General features: G+C 40.2%; 1 protein-coding gene across 1 annotated transcript in view; it reads left to right on the top strand.

Moving 5' to 3' along the window:
* The window catches only part of KIF6 (kinesin family member 6), a 284,325-nt gene that overhangs the window by 205,104 nt on the left and 60,069 nt on the right, over window positions 1-19,152 (top strand). Inside the window, exon 15 of the mRNA XM_048843480.2 lies at window positions 3,768-3,823. Coding sequence (XP_048699437.2) covers window positions 3,768-3,823 — 56 coding nt within the window. The remainder of the gene's footprint in view (window positions 1-3,767; window positions 3,824-19,152) is intronic.

Here is a 19,152-nt window from a genome sequence, read left to right as displayed (position 1 = left end):
TTCTTGAGGGAACTGTGAGTGAGGGAACTCACTCAGGCTACATGTGAATTTCCTATGGACTGCACGAATACAGTTGCTTAACTGACCAGTAAACATTAATGTTCACATACTGATGATCAATCTCCCTTGAGAGCACCCTTATGCTAGATTTCTTCTTGGAAAAAAATCAGAAACTACACTTTTTCCATAATTCAATGAGTGGGTTGACCCCAGAAGTGTTTGTTTTGTTTTTACTCAATCATAGGCGTTTTACCTGAGTACAGATTAAGAAACAGTGAGTAAGGAACTCAGGATTTGGCCCAAGGGTGGGAGGAGAGAGAGAAAGAGGCCATTTGGAGGTTTCTCTTAGATCTCTGCCCAGACTGCAGGAGATCCCTTTGATTGTATTAAGTCAATGCTCATGGAAATACAGTAGCTTATAAAAACAGAAGATGGCAAGTGAATGTTTCTAAGGCTTCTCCCTACTTGTGTCATAAATAGCAAGTGTCAAGGAACCTTCTCGTAGAGGATACTTATCCATGCTGAATTCAGCTTTAACAGTAAGTGAGCATGAACAAATGTGAATGTGGTGGTCCAAAATACTTAGTCTGAGGGGGAAATTGACTAATTAAGATGGGGCAGTTACCCAAACCACATCTCCCTCGTGGGAAAGCAATATTTCTTAACTCTACATCACTGCTGTTTGAGCTAGACAGAAATACAACTTGTGGATTTCCGCAGCAGGTTCTGCTAGAGCAGGGCTCATCCAGATCAGCGGAAGGCTCCGTTAACTGTCAAGTACAGTAGTTTTGCCTCCAAACCCTGCAAGGAATCACTATACACATCTAAGTAACCATTCAGAATTTCACAACAAGTCTAGTGCCGCACCACAACAACCTTGATACAGCAAATCACCCCTCTGGTATTTATTTCCTTCTTTGATTATTACAATGGAGTTTTCCTGTAATATACCTCAAATCCCTCAGGACTTTTTCAACTGTTCCATTGAATATAGAGATAATTTCCTTTACCATGAAAATAGAATAAATTTGGTGTTACAGAGTGTATTTTGTATACCATGTACCCTAAATAGCTTTACAAATTGCAGGGTTAGATACTGGCAGGCTAGTGATTCTGTCAACTGATGCAGTAATAGCACAAACAGCCTGGGATACTGCAACCTGTTTAACAGAAAGGGCAAAGGAAGCAGGGGGTAGGAAAATTCTAGCAGCCTCCTAGGGAAGATGGAGAAATTTAGTCCACTTACTGGATCCTATCTTTTGGCTGCTCTTTTTGGGAGGTGCTCAGATATCATGGTGATGGGCACCTTGTAAGGATATAGATGAAGCAAGTTTGTTGAGAATGCTAATTGTTAGTTTTTTGGAAAAGGAATACTGCCTTACATCACATTTCTGGCTGAACAGAAACCACTGCAGATTGCAGAAACCAATTACTGCAGATTATTTTGAATAATACATGAGGATGTGATCCTTAGGGGATAACAAGGAATTTTTCAACTTAGTTAATTTAGAAACATTGTTAGTGTTATTAGTTAAGCATTGCAGTCATCTTTCATGAAATAAGAAATAAGGAAATTGTTTGTTTGTGTCACCATAGTAATTACCTAAAGGCCCCAGTCATGGACCAGAAACCCATTGTGCTATGCATTGCAAACAGAGAACAAAAAGATATCCCCTGCCTCAATGAGCTTACAGTCTCACCTGTCACTCCAACAGTCAACTAATTTTACCATTGTTTACATGACTTAAACTACTACCATTGTACGTTTATGCGGAGAAGCTACTGTGAAGACTACATGAAGACAGTGTGGTATAGATGCTTGAACAAAAGGCTAGGAGCTAGGAACTTATGAATTGCACTACACTCATTGCATGGCTTAGGGCAATTCATGTAACTGCTCTGTGCCTCAGTTTCCCCACCTTTAAAATTGGGGTGCCAATACCTTCCTCCAAAGGGTGTTATAGGGTTTGTTTAGTTAATGTTTGTACAGTGCTTTGGAAATGTACAGCACTAAAAGTGTTATTCATTGTGTTATGATATCACATCCAGAAGGGCCCAAAATAGCTGTACATATGTTACACATGCAGGAATCACTCACCTGCCGCTGAAATGCAGTCATCTTCATGACAGAATAAAGTGACAATTTAAGCAGACATAGAAATACCACACACCAGTTTAGGACTTAAGGTTAAAAACAATTGAAACTTGCTGTAGGAATGTTATTACCAGTTCTAGAACTTGGCCAGGCCACCAGGGTTAACATCCCTACTCTTGCGAAAAGTTCCCTGGGATCTTTAATTACCACAAGTGGTCAAAGCCTCAGTTTTCTTTTTCAACACTCCCTAGAAACATGAGGGTTAATTAGCTCAGTACAAAAACAGAGGGAAAAGCCATTTACTGAATCACCAACACCACTTCCTGCAGCTGGCTGGGTTGTCCTTGGTCTCCCGTCCAAGTATTGACCAAGGTCAATTTTTCCGTCAAACCACTATCCCAAGATGGTAACACTAGAAGACCTCAATCTGTGCCAGTATAAGGAGGGTACAAATGTGTAGTATTAAGTAAAAGGAAAATGTTGTATTACTGGAACAGTGCAAAAGAAAATTAAGGACAAAAATTTGCTTGAAAGAAAAGGTATTTAATTTATGGGTGTTTATCAGTTATAATCCTTGACAGAGTATGAAATAAACTGAGGGAAATGTCACATATTTGAAACCTCTTTTCCAGCTATGCATAGAGCTGGTTGAATGCTACAAAAATAATGTTTCCATACATTGATTTGAATTTTGAAGTCATTGATTCAGTTCCACCATGTTCAGGCCCCTTTTCATTGACTGTGTGAAAGCTTTCATATGGATGGGTTTCAGTTCAACAAATGTTTGGATTCTGGCTGGGTTTTTTGTTTGAATACCTGCATTTGCATACAAAGAAGGGTATCTGTGGACAAACGAGTATTAATAATTTCCACTATTCATCATTTCTTATTCTCCCGTCTAAAATTTTGTTAGGGAGCCTTACTATGTGACTTGGGTGACCAGTTACACATCACAAATAATGAATAGTGATGTCAGCAGTTTGCACACAGCTCATAAGCTGAAAAATTTTCATCCAAACTATTCAGTGAATCTTTACAAATAGACATCGGAATTTCTGTTCCCTAAGATATTCTGACATTTTGGGTTTTTTTTTTTTTTAATTCTTCTGAATTGGAATGAAAAGCTACAATTTCATAACTTCTTATGAAACAAAGAAGCCACAAAATTTCAGTTTGTGACCATCGAATCATTTAGTTTTGATAAGGTAAAAAGCATGTTGTTTCAGTAAGTAAAAACAGTTCAGTTTGACATTGTTTCAGTTCATTTTGTTTTTACTTTTGTGTTATATTACCATATTAAATATTGCATGTAATATTAAAAGTAATATTTCCATATAATATAAAAGTCAAAACAAAATTAAATGAAACTTTTTGACACTATCAAAACAAAACAAGAAAGTCATAATGATTAATTTAGACTTTTTTCAGTCAAAAATTTTGTCAAAATTGACACATTCAAGTTGAACAAAATTGCCTTTTGCAATAGAAATCTGTCCCATCTAAAAAAATGTGACCAACTCTACTTACGGATAATAAATTGTTCACAGTAATGAGTTTGCAGCTAATTTGCAAACAGAAATACAGTCTTGATTTGTTAGAAAATTTATTCTCAACAAATACCTCTAGCTGTAGTTTTGAGTAACTCCACCTGTTACTCTGTTTCTGTCATTAGGTTTGCTGAAGCAAAATCTCTCGGAGAAAAAGTAAATGAAGTAAGAAATAAAATAAGTAAGTAGATTTGTTTTAATTTCCTTATCTATCTAAATAATTGTTGGTTTTAACATACATTCATAACACACCAGGGACATGTAACAAGAGTCTGTTTTCTGATTAAAATTAGCCAACCCATTACTAATAAAAGTCCCTTTAAGACTAGTTCCCAGCTGATGACAGGAGATCTGGTCATTTTAAGTACAAACTTTGATTATTAGAAATTTCATAATGTGAAAGCCAAATATATTCTTGATTTGGGGGTTTAGATAATAGCTGTCACTTATCTGAAGTGGAACACAGCCCTGTTGAAAGGTGTTTAGAATTTGCAATCCAGAATCTGATGGGGAAAATATCCAAATACTGTGTGGTTTAGAAAGATGGTAAACTGTGTGGGTCAGGGAGTGCGCTTACCTGTGTGTTTGTAAAGAACATAGCACAGGGGTGGGCAAACTTTTTGGCCTGAGGGCCACATCGGGGTTCAGATACTGTATGGAGGCCCAGGTAGGGAAGGCTGTGCATCCCCAGACAGCCTGGCCCCCACCCCCATCCACCTCCTCCTACTTCCCACCCCCTGACTGCCCCCTCAGAACCCCCAACCCATCCACCCACCCCACCCCGCTTCTTGTCCCCTGACCGCCCCCTCCAGGGACCACCTGCTCCTTATCCAACCCACCCCGCTCCCCGCCCACTTACCATGCCGCTCAGAGCACCAGGACAGGCAGCTGCGCCTCCCGTCCACAGCCAGCCACACCGACGTGCAGTCTAGAGCACCAGGGCAGGCCTGCACCTCTTGCAGCTGTGCTGCTTGGCAGGAGCTCGCAGCCCCGCAGCCCAGAGCGCTGGCGGTGTGGCGAACTGAGGCTGCAGGGTAGGGGGAACAGGAGGGGAGGGGCCAGGGGCTAGCCTCCCCAGCTGGGAGCTCAAGGGCCAGGCAGGACAGTCCCATAGGCCAGATGTGGCCCGCGGGCCGTAGTTTGCCCACCTCTGACCTAGCACAACAGGGCCCCAGTACTGATCGGGCCTTTGTGCACCACCCTTGTACAATTAATAAGTAGGAATGTGAGACTCATATGAGAAGGGTGAGTGGTTAAACAAAAGAACAAAATTAGACAATCTCAGGGTTTCAAGAGAAATCCCTCTGCACCAGGAGGAAAACACCTTTTTGTCTAGCTCTTTTCAGAAGAAACAACACTGTAGGATTCTAATATTCCTGGGGGGCAAATGCTTTCTCTAGTTCTCAGCCCAAACAGCCAGGCTATATTCTGGGGAAATCTTCACTGGTCCTGAGAGAAAGAATCCTTTTCTACAGACCGGCAATATAATCACTCAGAGCATTGCCATAGCTTTAAGCTTCAGAGCTTTGGTAGAACTCCCACTTGTAGACTAAGACCACTTTACTTCTGAATGACAGCATCCACGCTGGGGTTTGGGTGCTTTAAATTCACAACTTTAGTTCATTCAGCTTAAATTTCCTGAGTATTCCCATGTAGCACATGCCCGTAGAGTATCTTGCTAGGCAGTATGTACCAGCAAAATGCTGTTTTACAGGCCCAAAATGAGAACCGCACACTTTGAGAGACTATGTTTAATTTGTTTTAGTGGATCCCAGCAGAATCTAGAGGAAAGTGTTGGCTTTGACTGCAGTATTGTTTGCTTTTCATTTTCCCAAAACTGTTGACAAAAACATGAACAGAATTGTGATTTTGCAGCTTTTACAAATATTTGTTGTTAAATCATTTTTTTATCAAACCCTGTACTGAGGTAATCAAAATTGCTTTTATTTACTGTTTCAATATTAACACTGAAGAATATCACCATCACTTGGTGTCCATTATCATGTATAAAGCATAGAAGTGAATGGATCAGTAGCAGAAAATAGCTAGCCCTTTGATCACTGGCTGCCACTATGCACAGATCAGTAGAGCTGTGCTGAACTTGAAGATACATACCTGCAATCCGCAGGTAATTCTGATAATAAACATCCATAAAGATGCCAAAAGGCTCCTTTCAGAAATCAGAACAGAAATCCCTTTTCCCTCTACCTGTTTCCAAGGACACCCTTTAGAAGACTTTACTGGTTTGTTTGTTGTTGTTTGTTTTAAATTTCCTGTGACATAGCATGATTTAAACATACAGATTGTGGATTTTTTCATTAAAAAACCCTTTTCTAAAAGCTTTAATTTTTTCTAAAGCAAGGTCACTGCCATTACTAAAAAGTACAGTCTTGTAAACAAACTTAGTTGCCTAAAGTTTGATTACTGTGAAAATGTTGCTGTTCTAGTGATTAGAGTGGATGGCTGGGATGAAGGAGCTGTAGGTTTCTCTTCCTGATTCTACTGCAGTCTCACTGTGATAACTTGGTCAAGACATCTAACTTCTCACCTCAATTTCCCCATCTGTAAAATGGGAATAATAGCCATCTTTGTAGAGTGTTTTGAGATCCTTGAATGAAAGTCCAAGATAGTATTATTATTATTGTTACTGTTGTTGTTACTGTTTTTATTATTATTATTAGTCTAGAATCTGCTTCCAATTCACTGTAAATGCAGTTTTCTCTAAGATACAACGAATTTTTCCTAATAACTCACTCTGGGCTGAAACTTGGAAATCAAGTCCTCACTTTAGGTGTGTTTTTTGTTGGTTTGGTTTTTTAATAGTATCAATTTGTACTAACTTTAGTTTCAGTTGATCTGGTATTTTTCAAGTGATAGGCAGACAAACTCTCATTTTGTGGTTATAAATGCTTTTCATGTATTGCCTAGGCTTCTAGGAGCCAATCCTATAAAAGGATCTGTGTGAGTGTACACAGCTGAACTCCACGCTGATGGGAGCGTCCACCTTCATGGATCGCTTCATAAACTCAGGATCACAGGCTGTAACTTAGGCTACTTTGTTAATAGTTTTAAAATATTAATAGAATGCCGGAGGCTTAAGAGAGAGATTATAGTGCAAAACCACTTTCCCAGAAGGATTTTTTTTTAATAACTACATGCTGGGCATATGAAGTCTAGTACTGTGGTATTATAATGTAGGTTATATTGAGCTATTCCTTCAGCCTATCAGGGCCTTTTCAGATCACCTCTATTAATAAACCTGCCTATTAGCACCTCTCAGACAATTATTAAAACCCTAGGGTCAAGAAAGTTACATTCTGGTTTTTGTAGCTAAATCAGAGCAATTAGGCCACTTTACATAGTTAAGCAGTCTGAAACAATTTTCCAGTTAAGCCTGGCTAATTCATAGTTTGCATATTCAGACAGAACAACATTAATGATGCCACGTAAGGTTACTGACCTGCCAAAATTATACTGAAAAACCTGATAGGGGCAATAATAGTCATCTGGGCCTGCAGCTAGGTCTTTAATTCACTTTTATTGTTGTTTTGGTTTCCTTAAAACATTCCTGGCTGAGCTGATGTGCAAAATGAAGAACAGATCCCATCAATATCAGTTTCTTCTATTTCCAAGTTACACTTAATAATATAAAACTATGCACCACAGAGGTCATTGGGGAAACCTCCTGGTAAGCCACTTGGTGCAATGTAAAACCCATTTCACATGGTTTGATTATATACAGTGATATTGACAGTAGTTGGCTGTAACCTAAATTTGTATCCTGTGTGTCATAACTACCCTCTCATTCTAACTTTCTTTTGGAAGTATTGCAGTATTTTGCAATAGAAGGTATGCAAAATACTGCAACCACTTCCCAAATACATCAGCATTTTGAAAAAGACATAAGGCACTTGGAACTGAGCAAAGAAATTCACAATGTGACTTTTGCTGGTAGGCTTTTGTGGTTGCTGTTGTTGATTTCACAAAAAGATAAAGGAAAAACATCCTAGGAGTCAGTGGGAGTTTAACTGCAGAATGACTATAATATCAGTAATAAGATACTGCAGTTAGCATTCCTCTATTTTAATTCCTCTCTGCAGTTGCACCACAGAGAATCAAATCCTGCCACCCTGATTTATGTTGAATAGTATCTTACTCTGTGAGTAGTTCCACTGATTGCAGGGTGGTACTCAACATGAGGAAAGGAGGCAGAATCTGGACCATCATGAATAATAATAATAATAATTAATAAAACTGTAGGGTATGGTCATATAGTCCAAACCTCTGAGTGCAAGAATCTCTATAAACTTCTAACCTTTTGTTCTTTTACTACTCCATGATCTGCACTGATTTCCAATAAGCTTCCAGGTGGGCTTCAACATGTTGGGTTTTTTAACTCATAAAGCACCAAATGGTTTGGGATCTGGTCACTTGAGAGATTGCCTCTGTGCCTGTAGTATGCTACCACAAATGAGATCAGGAGACGTATTTGAGCTGGAGCTACCTTAATATAAATGAGAAGGAGCTGCTGGCAGGATGCCATCTGTGAGGGGTCCTTGGCTTTGGAACCTGCTCCCCACTTGGTCTGCCAGAGCCCAGCATTATTAACCTTCTGGGCATGCTGCAAAGGCCATTGATTTTCTCTCCTCTCCAAGGTTGTCGAGGAGAGGCTGATCTAAGGTGGATGTAGTTATGTGCAGTTCCTTGTTTATTCTGATTTTTAACTTATGGATGAGGTGTTCAGGGCATAGGATGAGCACCTATAGTACAGTTTAGGGAGGGAGGGAGGGAGTATCCTCCAGGTCAAGTCTGGAAGCCCTACTAGAAAACCTCAAAGACCAAGATACTATCACAATTCCACTGCACAGGGGATCCTATCCACAGAGAATCCCCACAGCAGGAATTCTCTTTTCCCAGCACACTGAAAAATAGTGCTGCACAACAGTTCTCTCCCACTCTTTTGTGAAAGATTTTCGGGGGCAGGGTGAGAGGGTCTGCAACTGCACAAACTGCTGGTCAGAATCCCCAATCAAGTGGTAGCGAAGAGGCTGGGAGCACTACTTCAGTGGAATTAGAACAGCGAAGAATTTGGCCCATTCAGGAGACTTTAGAAAATATGATCTGTACAAGGAAAATTAAGCTGGGTCTATTCTTGCTGAGTTTAGTGATTAAAAGAGCTGCTCACACGCAAGCATGCAATAGGCACATGTACCAGTAGACGCATATAAGATTAGTAAAGATTTCCAGTGCTTCACTATACATGTCTGTTTTACTTGGGATGTTTATACCACTATTTGGTCTAATTTTTCCTGAGGAAAAATTTAGACCAAATGGTATTTGAAAGCCCAAAGGGAGGCAGCTGTTCCTTTTAGTCTGTCCAGAAATCAGCTAACGCTATAATTGAAGCTGGGAGAGGAAAGGCAAACTCATGTGGGAGTAATAGCTGTGCAAGCAAACAACAGGCCCTCTAGTAATGAAAAAGGCTAGGTGGGTGGATTATGTGCATGTGATGTTGACTGTGCAACCGTACCCTCAGGAATGTTGTGATGTTTCATTGGTCTGCCTTCTCTGAAACTTCTCTGAAGTTATGGTGAAGCTGATTAATGCATGAGATCGTATGATATCCAAGGCAATCATACTCTTCAGTGAGGCCAAAGTGCTACTATTAGAAAATGAAATTACAGTATAATTAATTTTTATACATAACACATATCATTTTCACAATACATTGTAATACTGCCAATGATAGAGTAAGGCAGTGAGAGTTGTGTGGGGGCAGTAGCACAAGAAGAAGTGTTAAGGGCTAACAATAAGAGGAGGCAAAGAATAAAGTATTGGTCAAGATTGTCCATGCCTTACATTTTACACAGCCTTTTATGTGAGTACAAAGTGGGTGTAAAACACTATCGCCTCAGATCTCTCCACTCATACCAGTGGCAGGGTTTTATACCCACTTTGCACTAGTGAAAATGGTGACAGAAGTTGCAAGACAATGGAAAATCAGAACTATTGCTTAGAAAAAGCTTTAGTCAACTAATAGTAAGGTTTAGACCCACAAAGAAAGAATATTGAAGGTTAAGGCTACTATTCCAGTCAGATTACCCTCGTTCCTGGGTATTGCAATACATAGTCTCATCTGGCAGGAGAACTCCTGCATTCCTTAGCAGATGCAGTACTCTGTCTGAGTTAGGGATGGAGTAATACCGTAATTCTAAAATTTTATGTTGTTGGTTTTAATGGTTTCAAACACTATATTAAGTATATTGTATTTTTATTTTTGGAGCTGCTGTTTCTTAGCCTGAGGTCCATCAGCATATTCATTTTCTCCCTTCTCCCTGCCACTGCACACACACACATATGCACACACATACTCTCACTCAAAGAGAAGATGGTGCTTTATAAGTCAAGGACACCTAAAGAATGAATCCCAGGTGTCCTCATCTGCTATTAATATCCTGTTTGGGGATTGCCAAGACTTCAGTCTCTTTTCATCCACCTGGCACATGAAACATCTGAAGAAAATCATATTTTCTTTAAATCTCTGGTTAGTAATAGTGTCTCTGAAGGGCAGCTTAATCAAGACACAGCAAGTGAATGTGACAAACAAAAAAAGGAAAAGCAAAAAAGAAGTTGAGCGTAATGAAAATAAGCTCAGACAGCTGCGTGATTGCACAGCTCGATGGTGTTTGATGGTACGAAATCATCTCCCCTTTTAAAAAACTTAATAAAATCAGCTATTCCTAATTGCCACATTAACCTAGCCATTATTGTATGGCTGAGTTTTTGTAGATGTCACAAGAGAAGTAAGTCTTTGAAGGGTGATAGAATTGTGGTCTTAAAGTTTTGCTCATGGAAGTTGTGGAAGAAAGCATGGAAACTTGTGGGAGAACAGGCAAATATGCATTTGAGGCTGGCATAGTTATCACAACAGAGGGGGGGGGGCCTGAAAAACTGTGTTATGATGCATGCTGTGCTTCATGAAGAGAGAATCAGAGTCAAATCCTGGTCCTGTAAGAGTTAATGGGAGTCTAGTCCAAAATGCCCAAAGGTCCTATTCTTATCTTGCTGCATTCGTGCAACTTTCTTGTGGGAGCATCAAGGTAGAGAAGAATAATTTCCTGAATACAGGTTTTAGAGTGGTAGCCCTGTTAGTCAGTATCAGCAAAAACAATGAGGAGTCCTTGTGGCACCTTAGAGACTAACAAATTTATTTGGGCATAAGCTGTCGTGGGCTAGAACCCACTTCATCAGATGCATGGAGTGTAAAATACAGTGGAAAATACCTCACACTTGGTAAGGCAACTGCAATCTTTTCATGTATTTATACCTGCTCCTGTATTTTCCACTCCATGCATCTAATGAAGTGGGTTCTAGCCCACAACAGCTTATGCCCGAATAAATTTGTTAGTCTCTAAGGTGCCACAATGACTCCTCATTGTTTTTCCTGAATATATTCACCCTATGTCACCCTGGATGTGTCAAAAAAAATAAAAACCCTACCCAGGTACCAGGATAACTGTCCACTGGAGATGGGAAGAAGGGAAGGGTGCTATACTTATATAACTATATCTCTATAGGTATAGTTATTATACTGGCATAACTGTTGGTATAACTGATAAAATTTTCCTGTGTAGATAAGGCCTTAACTAAGATTAAAACAATCAGATTTCTCAAGACAGAGATTTTGCGAAACACCGCTGAGGCAATGTCTGGAGTTACAGTTGAAGAAATCAATTTTGAGGGTTTTTTAACCTCACTTGCCAGCATAAATTACAGAGTTTGAGAAAGGAGAACTAATTACTTAGTCAACAAAATCCCAAGGAAGATTGTAGGAATGTTATGTTATGTCAATATTATATGGATTTAAATAATTGCGGAAAATCAGGTGTGAGCCAAAAGCATTTTTAACTTCGTAGTGGAAAGGCATATACATTCACAAAGGGTGAAATTCACCCTCTGTTGAGGGACAATACAATGCCTATGGAGCATTGAACTCCTGACATTAGGTGTTACTTAAATGGAGTGTAGTCTTGTGCTGGCTTTCTATACGGGGATGAATTTCACCCAAAGCACCTTACTGCTTTCTAGAAGCTCATTATTAGTGTTATTATTTATTGATTGCCTGGTAATGTAAAAGTTCTTAGTCAAAACACTAGCTCACTGGACATAAATTGTTCCAGCCATTTAGGAAGTTAGAATGCAAGCAGGAAAGAATTGTCCAGTTTTGGAATGCATATCCAGTCTCTGGCACAGGATTCTGAAATGCATTTTGTTTTATTGAAATAAACATTGAAACTTCATAGCTGCTGATTAGTTGTAATTCACTGTTCTAGTTTCCTTCCAGAAAGTCTCAAGTATTTTTCCAGTGTTATATCTGATGTATATATTCAATGAATTTTATTGGAAGTGACTAGTGCATAACAAAAATTGTAAAATTAGGATTAAAAGGGTACTGGGAAACTCAAAGAGAAAAAAAATGTTACATTCCAGAGGCAAAACCTAGATCAAATGAGAAGCAAGCAGTTCACAAGTAAATGAATCCAGTATGAAGATTTAATGAACAGATAATTCCACTGAAAATACAACTACACAGTGTTTCCTCCTTCAGGTAGCATAGTATGAATTGTTATCTCTAGCTGAGACTTGTAAATTCCATGGAACAAATCGTGAGATTCTTACTCAAGCAAAACACCTATTGATATTGGCAGGAGTTCTGCTTAATTAAGGATCGAATAAAAACTCTGAAAAGACTTCTGTATTTGGCTCCATGATTACTATTTTAATTGGTAATGAACAGCAAACATTAGGTTTATTAATACAACAAAAAAAATTAAAAACTTATTTTGTGAAACATACATATTGCACTGAATTTGCATTCTGATAACTGCAGTCTATCTGCTTGTCTTTCCCGGCTGTAAAAGCTTGGGTGGGACTCTGTAGGTCATTCAGACACCTTCACAGCTTTCATGTGATTAGGAGGAGGCAATGCAGATCCCCTGATCTCAGTTCAGTTAAAGCACAGTTTGTCACAAGTGTGTTTCTATTCATGGCTGCTTTCCTGCAAAATTCCATTTGCCAGCAGGGCCTGGTTGTTGAACCATATTCAGGCTTTGATCAGGATTTACCCTGAAGAGTTGCCACAGGGATTCTGACAGGTTTCAGAGTGGTAGCCGAGTTAGTCTGTATCAGCAAAACAAAAATGAGGAGTACTTTTGGCACCTTAGAGACTAACAAATTTATTTGGGCATAAGCTGTCGTGGGCTAGAACCCACTTCATCGGATGCATGCAGTGGAAAATACAGTAGGAAGATATATATATACACAGAGAACATGAAAAAATGGGTGTTGCCATACCAACTGTAACGAGACCAATTAATTAAGGTGGGCTATTATCAGCAGGAGAAAAAAAACCTTTTGTAGTGATAATCAGGATGGCCCATTTCAAACAGTTGACAAGAAAGTGTGAGTAACAGTGGGGGGACGGGGCAATTAGCATGGGAAATAGTTTTTACTTTGTGTAATGATCCATCCACTCCCAGTCTTTATTCAAGCCTAATTTAATGGTGTCCAGTTTGCAAATTAATTCCAATTCTGCAGTTTCTCATTGGAGTCTGTTTTTGAAGTTTTTTTCTTGGAGAACTGCAACTTTTAGATCTGAAATTGAGTAACCAGGGAGGTTGAAGTGTTCTCCGACTGGTTTTTGAATGTTATAATTCTTTATATCTGATTTGTGTCCATTTATTCTTTTGCGTAGAGATTGTCCAGTTTGGCTAATGTATATGGCAGAGGAGCATTGTTGGCACATGATGGCATATATCACATTGGTGGATGTGCAGGTGAACGAGCCTCTTATGGTCTGGCTGATGTGATTAGGTCCTATGATGGTGTCCCTTGAATAGATATGTGGACAGAGTTGGCAACGCGCTTTGTTGCAAGGATAGGTTCCTGGGTTAGTGTTTTTGTTGTTGCTGGTGAGTATTTGCTTCAGGTTGGGGGCTGTCTGTAAGCAAGGACTGGCCTGTCTCCCAAAATCTGTGAGAGTGAGGGATCGTCCTTCAGGATAGGTTGTAGATCCTTGATGATGCGCTGGAGAGGTTTAAGTTGGGGGCTGAAGGTGCCAGCTAGTGGCATTCTGTTACTTTCTTTGTTAGGCCTGTCCTGTAGTAGGTAACTTCTGGGTATTCTCCTGCCTCTGTCAATCTGTTTCTTCACTTCAGCAAGTGGGTATTGTAGTTTTAAGAACGCTTGATAGAGATCTTGTAGGTGTTTGTCTCTGTCTGAGGGATTGGAGCAAATGTGATTGTATCTTAGAGCTTGGCTGTAGACAATGGATCGTGTGATGTGGTCTGGATGAAAGCTGGAGGCATGTAGGTAGGAATAACGGTCAGTAGGTTTCCGGTATTGGGTGGGGTGTTTATTTGGCCATCACTTATTAGCACTGTAGTGTCCAGGAAGTGGATCTCTTGTGTGGAGTGGTCCAGGCTGAGGTTGATGGTGGGATGGAAATTGTTGAAATCCTGGTGGAATTCCTCAAGAGCTTCTTTTCCATGGGTCCAGATGATGAAGATGTCATCAATGTAGCGTAAGTAGAGTAGGGGTGTTAGGGGACGAGAGCTGAGGAAGCGTTGTTCTAAGTCAGCCATAAAAATGTTGGCACACTGTGGGGCTATGCGGGTACCCATAGCAGTGCCGCTGACTTGAATGCCCCTCTGCCCACAATCTCTATGCAAAAGAATAAATGGACACAAATCAGACATCAAGAATTATAACATTCAAAAACCAGTTGGAGAACACTTCAACCTCCCTGGTCACTCAATTTCAGCTAAACTAAAAGTTCAACTAAAAGTTGTAATTCTCCAAGAAAAAAACTTCAAAAACAGACTCCAATGAGAAACTGCAGAATTGGAATTAATTTGCAAATTGGACACCATTAAATTAGGCTTGAATAAAGACTGGGAGTGGATGGGTCATTACACAAAGAAAAACTATTTCCCCATGCTAATTTTCCTCCTTACTGTTACTCACACCTTCTTGTCAACTGTTTGAAATGGGCCATCCTGATTATCACTACAAAAGGTTTTTTTTCTCCTGCTGATAATAGCCCACCTTAATTAATTGGTCTCATTACAGTTGGTATGGCAACACCCATTTTTTCATGTTCTCTGTGTATATATATCTTCCTACTGTATTTTCTACTGCATGCATCCGAGGAAGAGGGTTTTAGCCCACGAAAGCTTATGCCCAAATAAATTTGTTAGTCTCTAAGGTGCCACAAGTACTCCTCGTTTTTTTTTCACAGGGATTCTGTGATCTTCAATTTGAATCTTACCTCTTTGAAATCATAAAAGTAAACAAAGGCCCAATCCTTCAAATACATTAACACACATGCTTAATTTTACAAACATGAGTAGTCCCATTGATTTGAATGGGACTACTAACGTATATAAAGTTAAACGTGTGTGTTTGCAGGGTTGGGGCCTTCAGTCTCTCTTTGTTGAACTGTGCCCCCTGCTTGCTGACAATAGGGTGCAACAGCATTGTTTCCTTTTGCCACCATGCAGATAAATAATTTGATCACAGTTTTGGTGGTGTTACTGCATTTCTCCCCTCTCTCTTCTCCCATCCTAAAACAAGCAAAGGGGAAATTCAGTCAGCAAAGTAACACACTTAATGTTTCTTAAGGGAGCACGAGAATCCTGTCTTTGTTTGTCAATGAGGTGCTAGCACAATTGCATGAGAGTACAGTAAATTCCTCATCCCTACTCTCATTTTCCTCTCTCCTTTTCCTCATGCTTTTTGTTCGTATGTTTGTTCCTTATGGGGACCACAGTCCTCCATTTCTCTATAGAATACTTAAGCTATGGACGGTGGTATAATAATCCATAAACACTGGGAAAAATGGACTACTTCTGAGGTGGGGGAGGGTTCATTATTTATTTCATTGACTTTATAGTGCCGATCATGTGCATCTGTCATTCTGTACAATTTTAAATGATGGTTAAGTTAAACTATTCCAAAGGGGCCCAGCAGTCAGTCACTAAGGATAGTTTAGTCTCCATGCTCATTTAATTATTGGCTTTTCTGCTGAGACTGTTAAGAAGAGTGGCAATTGGAGCCAATTGTGACAGTATTTTTTATTATGTGAACATCTGTCTACAAGCAACTGGACTCAACCCACCAAATTAATTTCACATAGACTACCAGATAGCTTTCCGATAGTAATCTCTTTCACTTACAGTCATCCTGACTGGTACTTAAACTGATGGTCTGGAGGGCAAAGGCTCCCAAGCTACCCAAAACACTGAGGACCTCATCCAACTCCCACTGAAGTTAATTTCAGTGGAAATTTGACTGGGACCAGTGGTTCTCAACCTATTTACTATTATGTGGGTAGCATCCAGTACTACCTGTATGGTCCTGAGGATGTCACATGGGCTGCAGCTCTGTACTGATTGGGCCACAAGCAGCCCGCAGGCCACAGGTTGAGAACCACTGGACTGGGACCTTAGATACTCTGGTGATAAATATCATAAATAAGGCCAGATCCCCTCTTCCTTTTTTTCTTTCATTTATTTAATATGAAATATTTCCATCCTTGGTCTTTAAAAACTGATCAGAAAAGACTGATCATTAAAAGGTCACCTCGATCAGCTTTCTAGTGTGAGATTAAATTTGCATTTCTAGAATAAAACAACTATGTTAGTATTTTGATCAGCAGATTCTCTTGGCCCTTTATCTAACGCAGTGGTTCCCAAACTTGTTCCGCCGCTTGTGCAGGTAAAGCCCCTGCCGGGACAACCCGGTTTGTTTACCTGCCACGTCTGCAGGTTTGGCCGATCGCAGCTCCCACTGGCCATGGTTCACTGCTCCAGGCCAATGGGGGCTGCTGGAAGTGGCGGCCAGTGCGTTCCTCAGCCCGGGCCGCTTCCAGCAGCTCCCATTTGCCTGGAGCAGTGAACCGCGGCCAGTGGGAGCTGCGATCAGCCGAACCTGCGGACACAGCAGGTAAACAAACTGGCCCGGCCTGCCAGGGGATTTCCCTGCATAAGTGGTGGAACAAGTTTGGGATCCACTGCTCTAATGCCATATATACTCTTGCACTAATACTGTTAGCCAGAGCTATAATGAAAGAGAGGAAGGTTAGGACTCTAGACTGGGACTCTAGGTTCAACTCCTAGCTCAGTCACAGACTTGATACATGGTTTTGGGCAAGTCCCTTGATCTCTCTGGGCCTCAGTTTCCATCCATAAAATGAGAATAATAATCCTTCCTTTCTTCTACACTTTGTCTGCCTTGTCTATTTAGATGGTAATCTCCTCAAGGAAATGGTTGTCTCTTCCTTTGTGTTTGTACAGCATCTAGCACAGTAAGGCTTTCATTCCGACTGGTGGGCTCTAGTAATATAGAAAAATAATAACAGCACCATGGTTTCACTGTGCAGCAAAGGCAGGAGTGAACAGTGTAATAAACTTTCTTACAAAATTATGCCATACAGTAGGGCAATCTGAACATGGTTCTAGTTAGCAAACTTCCAGCACTACTATAAATGGCCTTCATAATCAGGCAGAGTCAAAACACCAGAAGGTAAAAACTGTCCTTTTATGGACTGGGGGTTAAAACTATTAATTTCTAATTTATATATAGGAGGGGCCATTGGGTCAGTGAACTTATTGATAAGAAAGATACAGGACAGAGAGTTCAGTGGTAAAGGTGGAAGACTGAAGTTTCTGAGTTGTAAGATCAGTATTTTCCAGAGACTTTCTAATACTCCAGATTCAGCAGAGTTGGTGCTTGCTAATGGTAAGGGAGGTTTTCCCGCATGGTGGTGGTCTCTTCCCTAGCATGCAAGCAAATTTTCAGCCATAGGAAGACATGCCATGTTTTTATTAGGAGTTGTTCTGCAGTGTTCTATGTAGAGGCAGTGGTCCTTGGAGAAGGAGCTTTGTGAGCATCAGGGGAGTTTGCTGTCTGCTTTCGTCTAGAATCAATCTGTGATATGGAATGGCTCTCTGGGAGCCTGGCATTAGTGTAGAACTGAGATTCTTGAAAGAAGAGATTGCCTGCATGCTCTTTGACCAGCTCTTGTTGAGGACTGGTGTGTACGCATAAATAAAGCAAGTTACACTTGGCGTATACCCAGACTGTGCATCACTGATGTCTCCTCCACTGGGGAAGCTAACCTGCAAGGTCCCAGATGTCTGCTACTGCTTGGCAGAGGGGTGACACTGGTGTCAGAACAGAATACTAATGTCAGAAGAAGGGATAATGATAGCATATGTTACCATACATAATCTGAGATAAGCAATGTGCTGTTTGCTCTTCTGGACTATCACTTTTGACTAACATAGTCAAGCATATTATCCCTGAGAAATCTGCTACTATCTGAGAAAAACAAAAGAGACCAATAGGCTACGAAGGCAAATAGTCCCAGATGTAATTTCTCACCTGGGAGTTTATTGAACATGGCCTGGTGCCTGGAAGTCCCAGTCTGTTTCTGATCCCTAGGCTAGTTTCAAAGTCATTTTGTAATAAACCAGACATGTTTATGTGTCCATCAAAAGTAGCAGTAGTCAGTTAGAGTTGAAGTCATTCATGATGGCAGACAATCTTCAGATTTTTTTCTCATTACTTCCTTGGCCTGGTAGTTTCAACATAATGTTGGAAAATATATAGTTCAATGTGTATTTGTTTTGTATAACATTCTAAGTGCCATGCCCTTGTGATTGCAGTTTTGAAGTCTAACTCTAAAATGTTACATCTTGATATTTGAAATGATAGGATTAAAAGCAAAGGAACTTGGGCTGACATAGTTACAGCTCTATGTGGTGTGAAAAATACATATCCCCGAGCACTGTAGCTATGCCCAATTTAACCCCCAGGGTAGCTAGGGGGTTAACATGAAGAATGCTTTCTCCTACCTAGCTTCAGTTGCTTAGGGAGTTGGAGTTCCTACAGTTACAGAAAAAACCCTTCTTTTGTTGAAGTCTGCATTCCTGTTACGGGGTTATAGCGGCAAAGCTACTGTACCATAGCTGTGCCCCTATAGTGTTCGTCATGTAAACAAGCCCTGAATTTCTGCAAAGAGACAAAAGAGACCAATAGGCTACGGAGGCAAATAGTCCCAGATGTAATTTTTCACCTGGGAGTTTATTCAACATGGCCTGGTGCCTAGAAGTCCCAGTGTGCAGAATTGTCTTTAATCAACCAACGCTTTTGGATTTGGGAGAGTTGTTTGTTTGTTTTTTAGTTATATTTATCTCACTATGTGGGAATTTATGCCTAGAATTCCATGTAAAGGACATTACAAAGTAGCTCAGAAGCAGTATTACATGTGGGAACAGTGCTGGAGTTGTGAGGTTACACTCAATTAGCATCTTAATTCTTAGCAACCAGAGGGGCTATTATAATGAAATAATGTTGCTATCCTCAGATAAATGGCTGTATTTAGAAAACTAATAGTAAGCAGAACAACAAGAAAATAGGGACAACAGACAAGAAAATAGACTCTGT

Source organism: Caretta caretta, chromosome 3, assembly GCF_965140235.1.
Source record: "Caretta caretta isolate rCarCar2 chromosome 3, rCarCar1.hap1, whole genome shotgun sequence".
Classification (NCBI taxonomy): domain Eukaryota; kingdom Metazoa; phylum Chordata; order Testudines; family Cheloniidae; genus Caretta; species Caretta caretta.
The sequence above is the reverse complement of the archived record's forward strand: the minus strand, read 5'-3'. Positions and strand labels throughout refer to the sequence as shown.